The sequence below is a fragment of the Aspergillus japonicus genome, assembly GCF_003184785.1.
Source record: "Aspergillus japonicus CBS 114.51 unplaced genomic scaffold BO86scaffold_28, whole genome shotgun sequence".
In the NCBI taxonomy this organism is placed as follows: Eukaryota; Fungi; Ascomycota; class Eurotiomycetes; order Eurotiales; family Aspergillaceae; genus Aspergillus; species Aspergillus japonicus.
Genome location: NW_020291665.1, coordinates 145,768 through 160,132, shown reverse-complemented (window position 1 = coordinate 160,132; position 14,365 = coordinate 145,768). Strand labels below are relative to the sequence as shown.

At 51.9% G+C, this 14,365-nt stretch overlaps 5 protein-coding genes and 1 non-coding gene across 6 annotated transcripts; 5 read left to right on the top strand and 1 right to left on the bottom strand.

The window, feature by feature from the left end:
* The first annotated feature begins 2,195 nt into the window (after nucleotides 1-2,195).
* BO86DRAFT_102465 (uncharacterized protein) lies at nucleotides 2,196-3,197 on the top strand. Its single transcript, XM_025665866.1, has one exon. The coding sequence runs from the start codon at nucleotides 2,330-2,332 to the stop codon at nucleotides 2,912-2,914; it is 585 nt and encodes a 194-aa protein (XP_025527098.1). The 5' UTR covers nucleotides 2,196-2,329; the 3' UTR covers nucleotides 2,915-3,197.
* A 176-nt stretch (nucleotides 3,198-3,373) lies between these two features.
* Nucleotides 3,374-5,808, top strand: BO86DRAFT_339922 (putative C6 transcription factor). Its single transcript, XM_025669031.1, has 2 exons — nucleotides 3,374-3,938; nucleotides 3,997-5,808. Exons 1-2 carry the CDS (start codon nucleotides 3,554-3,556, stop codon nucleotides 5,673-5,675), a joined length of 2,064 nt encoding a protein of 687 aa, XP_025527097.1. The 5' UTR covers nucleotides 3,374-3,553; the 3' UTR covers nucleotides 5,676-5,808.
* A 261-nt stretch (nucleotides 5,809-6,069) lies between these two features.
* Nucleotides 6,070-8,092, top strand: BO86DRAFT_419455 (Zn(II)2Cys6 transcription factor domain-containing protein; the record flags this gene model as incomplete). Its single annotated transcript, XM_025675122.1, has 5 exons — nucleotides 6,070-6,137; nucleotides 6,195-6,196; nucleotides 6,266-6,795; nucleotides 6,852-7,043; nucleotides 7,115-8,092. 5 exons carry the CDS (start codon nucleotides 6,070-6,072, stop codon nucleotides 8,090-8,092), a joined length of 1,770 nt encoding a protein of 589 aa, XP_025527096.1.
* Nucleotides 8,093-8,347: 255 nt separating this feature from the next.
* On the top strand, nucleotides 8,348-8,419 carry BO86DRAFT_t154. The gene has a single exon. It is a non-coding gene; the product is annotated as a tRNA-Arg (tRNA).
* Nucleotides 8,420-9,210: 791 nt separating this feature from the next.
* On the top strand, nucleotides 9,211-11,389 carry BO86DRAFT_102348 (cytochrome P450). Its single transcript, XM_025665865.1, has 7 exons — nucleotides 9,211-9,548; nucleotides 9,600-9,729; nucleotides 9,784-9,975; nucleotides 10,038-10,189; nucleotides 10,242-10,489; nucleotides 10,542-10,813; nucleotides 10,864-11,389. The coding sequence occupies exons 1-7, from the start codon at nucleotides 9,356-9,358 to the stop codon at nucleotides 11,258-11,260; spliced, it is 1,584 nt and encodes a 527-aa protein (XP_025527095.1). The 5' UTR covers nucleotides 9,211-9,355; the 3' UTR covers nucleotides 11,261-11,389.
* A 1,501-nt stretch (nucleotides 11,390-12,890) lies between these two features.
* Nucleotides 12,891-14,289, bottom strand: BO86DRAFT_389677 (uncharacterized protein). Its single transcript, XM_025672198.1, has 3 exons — nucleotides 13,380-14,289; nucleotides 13,265-13,322; nucleotides 12,891-13,206 (listed from the first exon to the last, which is right to left on the bottom strand). Exons 1-3 carry the CDS (start codon nucleotides 13,996-13,998, stop codon nucleotides 13,149-13,151), a joined length of 735 nt encoding a protein of 244 aa, XP_025527094.1. The 5' UTR covers nucleotides 13,999-14,289; the 3' UTR covers nucleotides 12,891-13,148.
* Nucleotides 14,290-14,365: the final 76 nt, after the last annotated feature.

Below are 14,365 nucleotides of genomic sequence, written 5' to 3'. Positions count from 1 at the left end.
TGTTCTATACGAGCAATCTGCTTTAGTCCACGGAGAAACGATCCGATGTAACATCAACACACTGCAGTGTTCTTATTTGCTACATATCTATTATCTATGAATAATGAAAGAGAATATCGAGTACGCGACCTGCACAATCCTCCATAGTCAGTAAGCATCAAGAGCGTACGAGCAGTCGTTGTTTTCGTGTGGCTCGCGACGAAAACCTCGCGGGCATACAAGTGAAACGCTCGGTATCTGAGGACTAGTCGAGTTTTTACAGTGATTGCCATCGATTACAAGCATACGGTGCTACAAGTGGAGAGAAACAGATTTGATCACGAAATGATTTGATTTGAATTCATGATAGCAAGCGAATTTGAGCAAAAGACCTCGGACCTCCCAAGAAACACCAACATCAAAGTGTAAAAAGAGGGGTAAAACACCTTTCAGACCTCCTCGACGCCCACCAAGTCAGACCGACCGAAGTCAAGACGTCACGACAAGGTAAAGATCATCACCACTCCCTGGACCACAGCAAGACCAATCGCCCGAAACAAGCCCGTCCGAAGACAAGTCGTAACAGAGCGCGGCAACAAGCAGAGTCGAGTCGGAAGTAAAACGGCTTCACTTTAGGGCATCGAGGACATAGAAGTCATCAGCAAGGGTGAGGATTCTGTGGCTCTTTAGAAGAGCTCAGAGGTGGGACGTCTACTCTAAAGTGATTCTTTGAACTGTTGCAGAGAGGATGGTTAGTAAAACTGTTCTTCATGATTTGTGATGGCTGCTTGAGAATTCTGGAGGAATTTCCCAAGGTAGGGGGGGGGGATCACTCACGTAGAGTCGCTTGATTTTCAAAATAGCTGGGGGTCTGGGAGGGTTTTATATTGGGGTCGTCGGGGGTGCGGCCGCGCTAGCCACAAGCGAGGTCAGGTGGGTTTGTTGTGTTTGCTTGGAGAAATTTTCGGTTGGGCCAATGGGGGCCCAGGAAAATTTGCGTGCACCCGCTGCTTCTGGCTTTGATCTCGCTTGTGTACCTGAAATTTCTCGCCGGTGAGTCGTGGACTTCTTTTTCATTAGGTAATGGGATATGGCTGGCCCCGTCTGTTGCAAGGCATGCGACGTCGCCTGAGGCAGCGAGGCTGAAAGGCACTCCACATACTAGCGAGTTACTGTACAGTGTACACTGCAGTACTTTGACGATGGTCTGCCCACTCAATTTGGCGCAAGTCCTCAGCCCTGCAATGAGATGGATCTACATTTGAAGTTCTATGTCACGCCTGGAAGTCTTCCTAAGTGGTCTTGAGTCTCTCTAGCCTCGGTACTCCGTACAAATGAGCACTATCGTTAGCGCAAGGCCACTCTTGATCTGTCGCTTGCTTGGTGTTTCGAAAGCTGCCAGTGAGGTTCTAGGAAATGGGCACGGATTGCCCTGCTGTCTCCTGAGAGATTGAGGCCGGCTCTTAGAATCGGCTATGGACCTTTTTGGCCATGATCTATGTTTCAGGTACTGGATCATGACGGAGCACCGGGGTCATTGGACCCTGTGCGCACGGCTGGGGGCTCGGCCACTTCGGCAACTGATGTGTCGATTCTATACCAGCAACCCAGCACAGTGTCATCAATATCCGACACGGACTGATGATCTTCGGTTTCGTGTGCCGGTCGGAGTGGTGCAGATTGCATCAGGGCTGAATCTCGGCCTTTGTCAGAGAATTTCCCAACTTTCAGCGATCTCCCATGGAATCGTCGCAGAACCCTGAGAGAAAATCAAAAGAATCAACTGTGCCTCGGTTCATGCAAAGTATGATCTCATCTGAAACAATTTCGCACAGCGGCCAAGTCAACCGTCCAGACATAGTAGGTTCTCTGGAATATTCCCGTCATCTTCAATTTTTGGTCGAAACGTCGATCAGCCGCTTCCTCCTCGCCAGTTTCAGCGCATGGCGTAGAGGAACGGGTCCGGGCTACCCTTGGTGGCTGTTTGTTCCGATCAGGTTCGACTCATTCTTGGGTTCTTGTGGAGCAGACTTCGGATTGATCCGCGATGCTTGGACTTGCACCAGCCATCATGCTTGGTAGTGCTGGGAGATTGCAGGTTGAAACAAACCCCCAAACAACAAAAAAAAATTCAATCCGGCTTCGGATCCCATACAGATGTGTAGCATGATAGAGGACACTCTATATTGTATGGCCTCGAGGTAGGCTTGTGGCCGTGGAAGACATATAAGAACCCTCTCTGCTGACCTTCAGGACATCATCAACAAGCATCAAATCCAATTCAATCGTCTCAACAGTCTCTAGCAAACCAACTCTTTCTACAAGTCTCTTTCCACCTCCACCTGCCAAAATGAAGCTCATCAGTGCCTCGTCCGTTGTGGTGGCTGCCACCGTCATCTCGGCCGCCAACGCCGCTGCTTTTCCCTCTCTGCCCAGCATTCCGGAAAGCTGCTTGGAGATCCCCAAGGTCCTGGGCAACAAGCCTCTGCAGCTCCTGCAATACTTCCACAAGGAAGTGTGTGAGCAGAACTGCACCGCCACCATCAACCAGCACAACGCCTACGTCCAAAACCAAGTCCTCCCGCAGCTCATCCAGGACGTGGATCAGAAGCTGGGTATCTCTGCCACTGAGCAGGCGCAATTCAAGCAGCTCCAGACCCAGGCCGTTGCCGCCGTTGAGAAGAGTTGCTCTGCCAAGGGCAACAAGCCCCTCTGCAACGATATCCAAGGGCTGGTTGATTATGGATTCTGTGCCTTCCAGGCCACTGAGCCTATCTTCAAGAGCCACCTCAGTCAGTTGCAGTCGGGCTCCCTCAACATCACCGAGGCCAAATGCGACAAGATCAAGGAGCTGGACTCGGACGCGACCGTCTGGCAGAAGACCCTTCCGAGCTACATTGACAAGTTCGCTCAGGAGTGCGCGAATGAGAAATAGAGGAAGTGTGAGGATGCTCTAATCAGGCAAGACGGCCTAGATGGCTTGAGCCGATGTCGAAGCACCATCCGCACCGACTGAAAGCAGCGTTGCTGCGCCGCAGGACGAGGAAGGACCGTTGCAGTCTTGTTTGTTATTTGATTGACTCTGCGCTTTGATTTGAGATCTCGCAAATTGTCACTCTCTTGAAAATATATCTGGTATATGAGATTTAGTTAGTTATGAATTCATCTGTTGACCAGTTTGAATCGTTCGATGTTGGAACTGAATTTTTTTAACTAAGTAGAAGGAGGTAGTTGTACGTACTGTCAAGCAACGAAAGCATGCTTATCGGGCTTATCGCAGTGTGGGGTCAGCCATTGCCGTTACCCGAAGTCCTGACCATTCAACTAGCGGTGGGTGGAGATGGGCTCCTTGGTCTAGATAGACACTCAAACACACTTCCTGGGGAAGTGTCAACTATCGCTCACGACAATCCCAGAACCTCATGCCACACCATCACGGTGAGATGTATGGCGGTATCTCTCTGCAATTCCTTACTCAGGTCAAGCCTAAGCCAAATGTCAGAGCAGGTTCTTCGGAAACAGCAGCTTCGAACGAGTCTCTGAACCCACACCTCATTCCTCCTTGTCACATGTGATGCCGCGACCGAAGGTACACCCTGAGAATCGACTGCGGGCCTATGAGGCTTGTCGGGCATGTCGGGCTACCAAGAAGCGATGCAGTGGCACATTCCCATGTGCAAAGTGCATCCGGCTTGGTCGCGCCGATACCTGTGTTCCGGCTCCTCGTGGTAGTGCTCGGCGGCCAAATGGGAACAATAACGCTTATCCTTCGGGCTCGATCTCTGCCAATCGAAACACTGCTTCTCTGGACCTAGCATCTTCCGAAAGTCAAATCAATGACCTCTCACCTTCTCCGTCTTCCGGACCAGCTGTGTCTACTCTGGGACCAGGGCCTCTCTCCCCGGAAACGCCGCACAGGACCCACCCTCGCATGCTGCGTAACCTTCGGGGTGAACGAGGTAAGCATTATCTAACTGTATTCGGACAGGTTCAGGCGCTCATGAAGACTTATTTTAGTGTATATTGGAAAGGCTGCGTCCTTGTCTTTCCTGCAGCTAGTTCGAGATACCGTTACGCAATGCATTGGACCATCGCAATTCTCCCACAATATGAAAAGCGAAGACATGCTGGAAACCGAGTCACCAGATGACATCCCCCTCGAGTTAGGCGATGAGTTTGACGTGCGTCAGCAGCAATACTATGCTCAAGCCTACAGTGCAGCAACGAGCGGCTTCATGCATGTTCTGTCAGAAGAGGAAGCGATGCAGCTCCTGGAAGCACCAATTGGCTCAAGCGCTGAGACCACTGGTAATCGAGATCAAACCAAATCAGCTCTGATGAATATCGTTATCGCTATTGGAGCGCAAGCGTCGAAGCATCATCCGTTAGCAGAGCGTGCTGGAAAGTTCTTCTTCGCTTGTGCTCAGCGCAGCGCATTTGCAGGGATGCTCGAAAATCCAAGCCTGGATCTAGTGCGTCTCTTTCTTCTGATGTCATACTACATGCTCGGTGCGTGTCGCAGAAACGCCGCGTTCATGTATCTGGGGGTAGCTGTCCGGGCAGCAGTGGCACTGGGTCTACAACTTACCGACCTCGGGGAAACCGTTCCAACTAAGGAACAAGATATCAGAGCACGGGTGTGGATGAGTCTTTGCGTACTGGATTTACTAGTAAGTTCTATTCTCGGCAGAGCAGCTGCGACAACCTCCATACGTTCGGACTCAGAAGACACCTCTTTCTCATCGTCACACACCGATAGCCAGGCAGAAAAGAGCCTGGTGGCTTCTTTCACGTTGTCAAAGATCTTGGATGATATCATCACTGGCCTTTACGGAAAGCAGGCGGCCTCGGTCGAGGTGGCTGATGCCCTCTTAACTAAGCTGAAGGACTGGAGTGATGATCTACCCGAGTCATTACTGGCGCCTCCTGGGACCGACTATGAACAGCCTGCGGCTCATCAGCATATTATCGGGAACCTACATGTAGCGTGCACGTATCACTTCGCCGTTATCATAGTGACACGTCCCTTCTTAATATCAGCTCTGGGCTTTCAGCTTGCACGGTCAAATCGCAGTCCCGTGGGGGACGGCAATAGTGAACACAATGAGGAATTGGCATATTCCAAACTAGCAACAGCATGCGTCGACTCAGCAGTGTATATGATCCAGACATGCTCAGAGGTCTTCCAATCTCGTCTCTTGCTAGGAAACATGTGCATACTCAAGGCTTTTATCTTTGCAGCCGGACTAGTGCTAGGTTTCTCAATGTTCTCCCAGAAAGAAGCAGACCCGTTGCAGGAGGAAACTTACGATGACGCTCTCGACATCCTGCGCATGCTTTCTGAGCGATCTGCTCAAGCTGCCCACTACCTTGAAATCCTCAGTCTGCTCAAGAATGCCGTCTATGAGCAGCGCCAGCGACTCGCACAACACACGCAACAAACCAGAAGTCGATACGTCAGCAAGCTTTTCAGCCTGGATGACCGCCGCCTGTCAACACAAACCCAAACTGAGACAGTCGCCTCTGCCGGCGAGGATATTTCTGATCCTTCGCAACTCGGATTATTTGAGCCGTGGCCAAGTGTGGATGGTTTCTCTGCCGTGGATCCTGCCGAGTACAGTGCTGCGCTCACGGGATGGGGTGGCATGGAATTGCCACTGTGGGATAGTTTCCCATTCAATGGTCCAGCTATGTGATGGCTGGAAGAGGTCTAGATACGACGGACAGACGTGTGACACATTGCTGCGTGCGGAGTTCCATTTTTGTATGAATTACATGGCTGTATGATATTGTTCTGCCAAATATGTCTTGATATAATGGCATTATCAGGTTGTTCCTGGAGTTGTCAGGCAATCTAAAAATAAATGCTGCTGCCATATCCATAGGGATGGTGTTGCCACGGCTCAAAGGGGACTAGTGCGTGCTGGCGATAGACTTCCCGGTCGCTGTTGACGGATCTCACTTTCTGGTTGTTACTTCGACCAATTCATCAGCGCAGTCCCACGTATCCACGTATAGTTATCAAGTTGGTTTGACCCTTGTTCCTCGAAAGACAATCACCTTGCCCAGTCAGTCCCATGGCCTCTCGCGATGGCAACTCCGCAGGTGCGACAGATAGTATATAGGACACGGACCAAGTCGGGATGTCTGACATGCAAGTAAGCTATCCGCACCACCGCTCGAGGGCAGGCAGCTCAGCTAACATAAGATTGTAGGAGTGAGTTCATCTTTCAGACCACAATATGAATGCTCCTGGGTCAGTCGGTTAATGCTTCTCTCGATGCAGAGCGACGTATTAAATGCGACGAGACCAGACCGAGTTGCTTGAGATGCACTTCCACCGGTCGCAAGTGTGATGGCTACCATACAACCTCCCCGTCCTCGATGGGCCTTTCTATTCCGCGGCCTTCTTTGTCTCCTGTAACCTTTAGGTATGCGAGAAGCGAGCGCGATATTCGATCTTTCCAGTTCTTCTGCGAGAAGACCGTATTCTCCTTAGCGGGCTACTGCGGATCGGAACTCTGGAGCCGGTCGGTGTTGCAGGTCAGTCAGCACGAGAAGCCTATTTGGCACGCGCTGGTCGCCCTCGGTGCCTTGCATGAGAATTTTGAGAATGACCGGCAGATTCCCGGCTTCTGGTTCAGTCGTGAGGGGCACGATACATTTGCAGTGAAGGAGTATCTTGCGGCGATCAGAGCTCTCTTAGGCCCCTCAGATTCGGGCAGCAGCCCACCCCTCCATGTTAGTGGCAGCCACGATAGGAGGCTCACCGTCGATGTGTGTTTGATTTCATGTGTTCTTTTTATTTGCTATGAGGTATGTTTTCGGGAGGTGGCTGTTGCTTGGGTATCGGTGGTTGACCAGCAGCGAAGATCATGTCCAGCCATTACATCGCCGCGGTCAATCATATTCGCAATGGGGTGAGGATACTCGGGCAGGTCACCTATGATCCAAGGACGGGGACGTATCATCATCCTTTTCTGAAGCCGTCTACCGTGCCGAGTCTTGAGATTGAGAACCTGCGGATTCTCCTCGTTAGATTGCATGGCCAGGCCTTCACCTTGGTAGGTCAAATTTGTTTTCCGTGATCTACACATACTCTCGGGGTTTTTATGGAAGTTGATTTTATGAGCAGACACGAGCCGAGGAGGATAATCCGTCTTTCACCTCACTGCAGTTGGCTGGATACGGATCTGTCGACATCCCACAGTGCTTTTCCTCCCTTACGGAGGCCCGCGATGTATATGAGCATTACGACAGCATGTTTAGGCGCGAATACCATCTTATGGTCAATGCTATGGCGAGATTTGGAACGGTCGATGAGCCGGAGACCTTAGTACAGCGCTATACGGGGATACTGCAGAAGTGGTCCAGGGCCTTGGACTGCTTCGAACACGTTCGTGGTCCTTCCTTGACCGTGAGGGAGCAAGCGGGCTTGAAGATATTGCAGATCCATCGTCTCAGGCACAATCTGTTACTAGAGCAGTATATTTCTGGCTCGTCGGAGTCGACCGTCTGGGATAGATACAATGCGATCTTTAGGGAGATCACAGCTTTGGCTGCCTCCGTCGTGGAGCTTACGAGCAGTGTTGGTTCTCCATCTACCTCACCAGCCCAGTCAGTCAGCTCTTTACGGGACCAACCGCGACTGAGTCCTAGTTTCTCACTCGACTTGGGCATTATCAGTCCCCTCTACGATGTCGCTACTCTCTGTCGTGATCCGGTGATCCGCCGTGAGGCCGTGGGTGTTTTGAGGTCGGCATCCCGCCAGGAAGGCGTCTTCAATAGCCATGTATGCGCAGTTGTTGCGGAGAAGGTCATTTCTCTGGAGGAGAAGGTCGCTCTTGAGGGGGACTTGGATTATGGTCGCGATTCTGCCACTGTTGTAGAGCTTATTTCAGATCCCGGCATCGGTCAGCAGGGGCTTATCTCCCGGTGCTCGGAAGTGCCTGGCTATGCACGACTAACATATGCATATCCAGAATTCGATACTGCTGGGAGGCGAGTCTTCTTGACAATTGGTCAAGATATCGGTGTACATGCCAATATCCCGTTGCGGGCTATGACGGCGATACTCGACACCGAAGGTCGTTGGTCCGGTGAAGATATATAGATTGAGACTACTCGGGACACATACACGTGGAATTGATGTAAGTGGTAGACCATTCTTCATCGGAACCATTAAGCTTAAGTTCCAAAAATGGAAACACCCTTTAGAATAGTCTTTTAAGTATCCTTCATATTTCTTCTGCTCAAAATCTCCCACGACTCACTTGGAGAGGAATGGAGCCATGGATGATAGAGAATTTCTGACGATGCTTGTGATGTAGATTATAGAACGGCATTTACATCATAATTACAACAGCAAGGCCTGCTGGCCCAATGGTAAGGCGCTTGACTACGAATCAAGAGATTGCAGGTTCGAGCCCTGCGTAGGTCATCCTTTTTTTGCACCGCCTATTAGGCTCTCTCCTTCCGTATCTGAACATCTTCCCCTCATTCCCCTCTCACACTTCCATCATCAACCACTCTCCAAATTCCCCCAAACCATCAAGTACCAGACCAACCTCCTCCCCGAAACTCAATATATACATCATATCATATCCTTTCACCTTCAGCCCGACCTCGTGTGACAGATGCGCATCTTTAAACACTTCATCGCAAGTGGTCTGTTAACGCTTCCGTCTACACCTTACCCTGCAGCTCTTCAGCTTGGATCCTTGTCACCAACCCCGCCTCGGTCTGACTATGACACGTCCACGGGGTTTCCGCTGAGAATCGATCAGTATTTGTCAAATCACTGCCTCTCAATTTGATGCTTATCCACCAGACCCCTCCAACGATCAGCCCCCCCCCTCTTCTCCGCTCGAGAGGCAAGACGAAGCGAGAAAGCTGCCACTGTCTCACATGCGAAGCTAGCAACCTCCCTAGCCTAGGATCATGCATGCCACTAAGTGACAATCAATATCCAAACCGTGGGATATGCAAAGGTTCCAGTGCTCAGCTCGTACTTTTCCACTCACCCCGTGGACCGGCACCCACCCATCTCGCTAGCTGCCAGACCCTCAACCAATGCCACCCCTGACACTCATGGTTTCCGTGCAGCCGGTGCTTTGCGCCGCGGTGTGACTATCTCCTAGTCGAGGCCACACTCCACAAATTTAGACAGTACGCAGCTGAAATTGAGTGCTGCCAAAGTCTCCTCGACCCTCACGAAACCCCGCTGTAGAGAGATCGCCATGAAGACCGATGATGCTAAGGGCTCCGAAAGGACCTTCACTTCTCGAGTTATAAGAGCAGCAGCTAGCCCCCCTTCCTCCGATGGATTCGCAAGACCCTGCGCACCCCTGGTTGAAATCTCACCCAGCACGGTACCATGCTTCACATATTGGAAATTCTCGCCACGCTCGTTGGCGCGTACCTAATCAAAGTCATTCTGACTCGCAAGAAACTGCCTGCACCACTCCCTCCGGGGCCTAGACAGAAACCGCTCATCGGGAATCTCCTAGATCTTCCTCCCACTGGCGGACAGGATTGGGTACATTGGTTCAAGTTCAAGGAGCTATACGGTGAGCAGCCTCGAGCTGAGCGTCGTGAGAAACGACTAATAATCTTCGCAGGTCCTATCAGCTCAGTACAAGTTCTTGGCGAGACATTTATTATCATCAACGATGCGCAGATCGCCGTGGATTTGCTGGAAAAGCGCTCGGCTATACATTCCAGCCGGCCACAGGGACAATTCAACCACTTGTAAGCCTACAACCGACAATGTACTACGAAAACAAGGGCTAACAGGTGATGCAGGTCCGGCTACAACGAAGTGACCAGTGCTATGGCGTATACAGACACCCTGCGTGTCCATAGAAGGCTGTTCCACAAGCAGATTGGGTCTGTCAACTCTGTTGCTCGCTACAATAACTTCCAGGAGGCCGAAGTAGGGCGGTTCATGCTGCGATCTCTCGAAGCACCGCAGGACTTGATACCTCATATTCGAAAGTAGGTCAAGCCTGGACCTTCCTGCACTGTTGGGAGTGCGCAAGGTGGACTGACAAAATAAGACTAGCTGGAGGTGTGATCCTGAAAGTCGCGTATGGATACAACATAGAACGAGACGGAGAGGATCCTCTGGTCGAGATCGCAAATGATAGCGTAGAGAAGTTTGTCCGGTCCATCACTCCAGGCATGTGGCTGGTCGACTTCATCCCGGCTCGTACGTACCTTCGCATCTTCCAATGGCGCGACTACTGACATGGCAAAAATAGTGAAACATATACCTTCCTGGTTCCCCGGGGGCGGATTTCACCAGGCAGTGAAAGAATTTCGCGTGGCTGCGGACAATCTTAGTGCCAAGCCATATGCATTTGTTCTCGACCAGATGTCACGCAACGCTCATGCGCCGTCTTTCCTATCTGGGCTGTTCGAGAAGAACGGTATCCCCGAGCCTGGGAGCGAGCAGGAGACGACTTTCAAATGGACTGCAGCGACATTATACGGAGGAGGAGCTGACACGGTAAGTACTCATTGAATACCGGCGAAAAGGGGCATTAACTGATCTTCGATAGACTGTGTCCACACTGACAAGCTTCTTTCTCGCCATGGCCTTGTTTCCAGAAGTTCAAAAGAAGGCACAAGAAGAGATAGATCGGGTAGTGGGCACATCTCGTCTTCCTGGGTTCGCTGACCGCGAGAATCTCCCATACATCGAAGCTGTTGTCAAAGAAGCCTTCCGATGGCACCCGGTTGTGCCAATGGGCGTTGTGCATCAGTCTACAGAGGAGGATACGTGGGGTGGATATCATATTCCTAAAGGGTCTCAGATCTTGTCTAACATCTGGTGAGTTGTCGCTCAGCCTTCTTGATGATTCTTGATTCTGACAAGCACAGGGCTTTCTTGCACGACCCAGCCACATATCCTGCGCCAGGCACTTTTAAGCCGGAGCGATTTATCGCAAGTGCTAACCACACTCCGGAGCGTAATCCGCATTTCCTAGCCTTTGGATTTGGGCGACGCGTTTGTCCTGGCCGGACGATCGCAGATGCAACGGCTTATTTGACCATCGCGCAGTCCCTGGCGGTGTTTAACTTCAGCAAGCCCATCAAAGACGGCAAGGAGGTTGATTTGAAGCCGCACTTTCTGCCTGGGGTGATCAGCCATCCGGCACCGTACGAGATCAGCATCAAGCCCCGAAGCGAGCAGCATGAGGTGCTGATCCGGGCTGTGGAGGAGAATTATCCTTGGGAGAAGAGTCATGCAGAGGAGTTGCATCGCGTAGTCTCCTAGTATGGATAGAGGAAGTGATGCACGGATATGTAAAGGGATTCTCGCGTCATTATCACCATACGACGTAACCAGCAACGTCACTTTGACTAAGTCTAAGAGTCCTGTGACTCAAATTGAATAGGGACATATTTTTTTTTTGTTTTTGTTTTTTGTTTTCGCTCTGCGCAACCTATCTCATTGTTTACAATCTGTAGACCAAGTTTGATAAAAGGAGACCCTGATATTAGGGGGACTCTTATGTCTCCAACCACCCATCCCACCCACCGAAAAAGGAAAGAACCATCATCCCAAGTCCAAACCATCACCACAACAATACCGTGCTGTGCCCAACCTCACAAACTTTCCCCCAAGATCCCAAGACAGCCTACAAGGGATGTCCATGTCATGTCATTCTTATTCCAAAACAGCTCTTCCACTTTTCGCAGACCTCGCGGTGGACGGAATTACCTCAGCTATGCTCCCATCGACCCGTTCGATCCTCCGGGCAGTATGAGCCAAGAAGCCACGGCCACCACGGCCATCACCGCCATCACCGCAACGGCATCCTCTTCTATCACCAGCAATATCACAACCACAGCAAATGAAACCGCGACAGAACCAGCCCGATCCCATGACCCTTACTATCCGAAACTCCCCATCCTCGAGCCCCCGCTTACCGACCCCTGGAAAGACATCTCCCTCCCTCCGTCGCTGCTCCCGGAGGATATCCTGACGAGGATGTATGGTCCCCAGGAACCGGAGTGGCAGCAGCAGCGTCCACTGGGGCAGACGCAGGCGCTTCCGCTTCCGCTTCCGCATCCGCAGACGCAGACGCAGACGCAGTATCTATCCAGGGAGGTGCAAATGCCGCCGCCGCAGCAACAGCAGCAGTACTGGTATAAGCCGTGCGCCCAATCATTCGCGCATCTGCAGGGGCAGTTTCAACCTCTGGGGCTTTCGGGTCCTCGGCCGCAGTCGCAGCAGCAGCAGTATTATTACCAACAGCACGAGCAGCTACAGCCGCAGCCGCAGCAGCGGGAGGTAGATGGCCACGATCACGGTCACGGCCACGGCCACGGGCATCACCACTATCATTATCAGCATCAGCACGAGCACGAGCACGAGCACGAGCACGAGCACGAGCATCAGCACGCGCTACATACGCATTACGATCATCTTCATGCTGTGGGGTTTGGGTTTGAGATTGGGTCGGGGGCGGGATCTGCGGTGGGATCTGCGGCGGGAACGAGGCCCGCGTCGGCGGGTGGTGGTGGGGATTGTGTGCGTGGGGACTGTGTGCGTGGGGGACGGTTTTGTCCTCGGTGTTATGGGAGGGGTTGATTCTATTGTGAATTGGGACTGTGGGTTATGGGTTGCGGTGTGGGAGTTGATGTTCTCTGGGTTGGGGTGGGGGTGGGTTTGAGGTTTGGTGAGGGTACGGGGATTTACCTGGAGAGATGGGGGGTACTTGAGCTTAGCGTGGGGACGGAGTTAAGAGGTTTCTTTTTGTGAGGGCTTTTGTCAAGTTTTACTGGGTGTTAGTGTGGGCGGGGTGGTTATTCTTATGGGAATTGTTTGGGTTCTGTGATACCGTCTTCTGAAGGTGCTAGATGCAAAGAATGGGAATGGAACGTGATTTCTACAGAGAAATAACTTCGTGGATTGGTTGTATAATATCAAGCCAGCCATGCTGTTGGTGTTAAGTACAGAATGCTGAGGATGCGAGTATAGGTAAGAGTATAGTCCGTCGGCCAGCAAGGATAGCCCGCATTCAGGAGGTGCTTCTCTTGCTCTCCAGGTGAGGGAAAGGTATTAGATGTTGCTAATTTTGTGAAATGGTAGTTGCAGCCAGCTGCTGGTGAGGGACACGGAGTGACAAAATCGCCGCGATAGCAGACAGAGAATCGGGTCAAGGTGAGCGAAGGAACGCCGTGGGTCGAATGTCGACATCCGCGAGTAGAAGCAGCCTAGCCGAGCCCGTCAGTCCCAGTTACCAGCGGCAAGAATAGATCACAGCCCACATACCTTCCACACATATGCCACAGCACGTTGAGAACGAGGAACAACACCCCAGTCACAAACACTACAAGGCAACCATTAGTCCCTGCAACCGCCCCCATGTCCGATCTGCGAGACCAACCTTCATGTCCCCAAGACCGCGCCCTCTGCAACCGTCCCCGTTTCTTCAGCCAGGTCGGCACCAGATCCTTCTGACAGGTCTCCCCGTCGACGACGAAGCAGCCGCCGGGGGACCGCAGGCACTCGAGGTGGCGGCGCCGGCGCTCCATGATGCGGCGCACCCGCGCATTGCAGAACGACTCGTCCGTGCGGAACGAGCACTTCTCCATCGGACACTCCAGCTTGCGCTCGAAGCGCTCCACCAGCCAGTCGACCTTGAGGTGGACGCCCGTGTAGACCAGCGGGTAGAAGTGGCGGCAGCTGTGCTTCAGGGCCAGCGCGTCCGGGTACGGGAGGTAGGTTGCGATGTGGAGGTGGAGCTCCGTGGGGAGGTCCATGAGGTTGTAGCATGTGTCGGGCTGCGTGTCGGGGATGTGCGCGTCTGTGACCATGGTGGATTGCATTTTCTGGTGGACGGTGGGGCACAGAGTGTGGTTGATTCTCTGCTGGGATTCTGGAGATGTAAACAAACAATCGTTATCTGCGCGAAGTGGGTGTTTGATGAGTTGTGGGATGGTGGCTGCGTGTCGCTGTTGCATGAACAACCACAATGTATTGTGCGAATGCCAATTATCTCTCATGTGTGGCTTGTGGTTATGCTTGTTGCTTGGGAGCACGAAGAAATGACCTGTACGGCGTTGCTGATACGAGCGAAGAGTACTCCGTAGGCAACAGGGGTAACGGTAGATGTCTCAACTATTTCGAGAAACTGGAACATGAAGGATGCTTTAAGCAATTTATTAGGCACGGAAGAGCAAGCATAAATTAGCGCATAACGAGTGATCTTGAAGCCTTGCTTAGTTCCCCAGCACGAACCTCCGGTGAGAAGACATGAAGGTGATTTGAATGGAAGCAAGCAAGCATCAGGCTACTACTATGTATCCCGCGCCCCCGCGCCTATCGATAGCGAAGGTGGAGAGGCTAACTAATCGATAAGTGAGGCTGAGT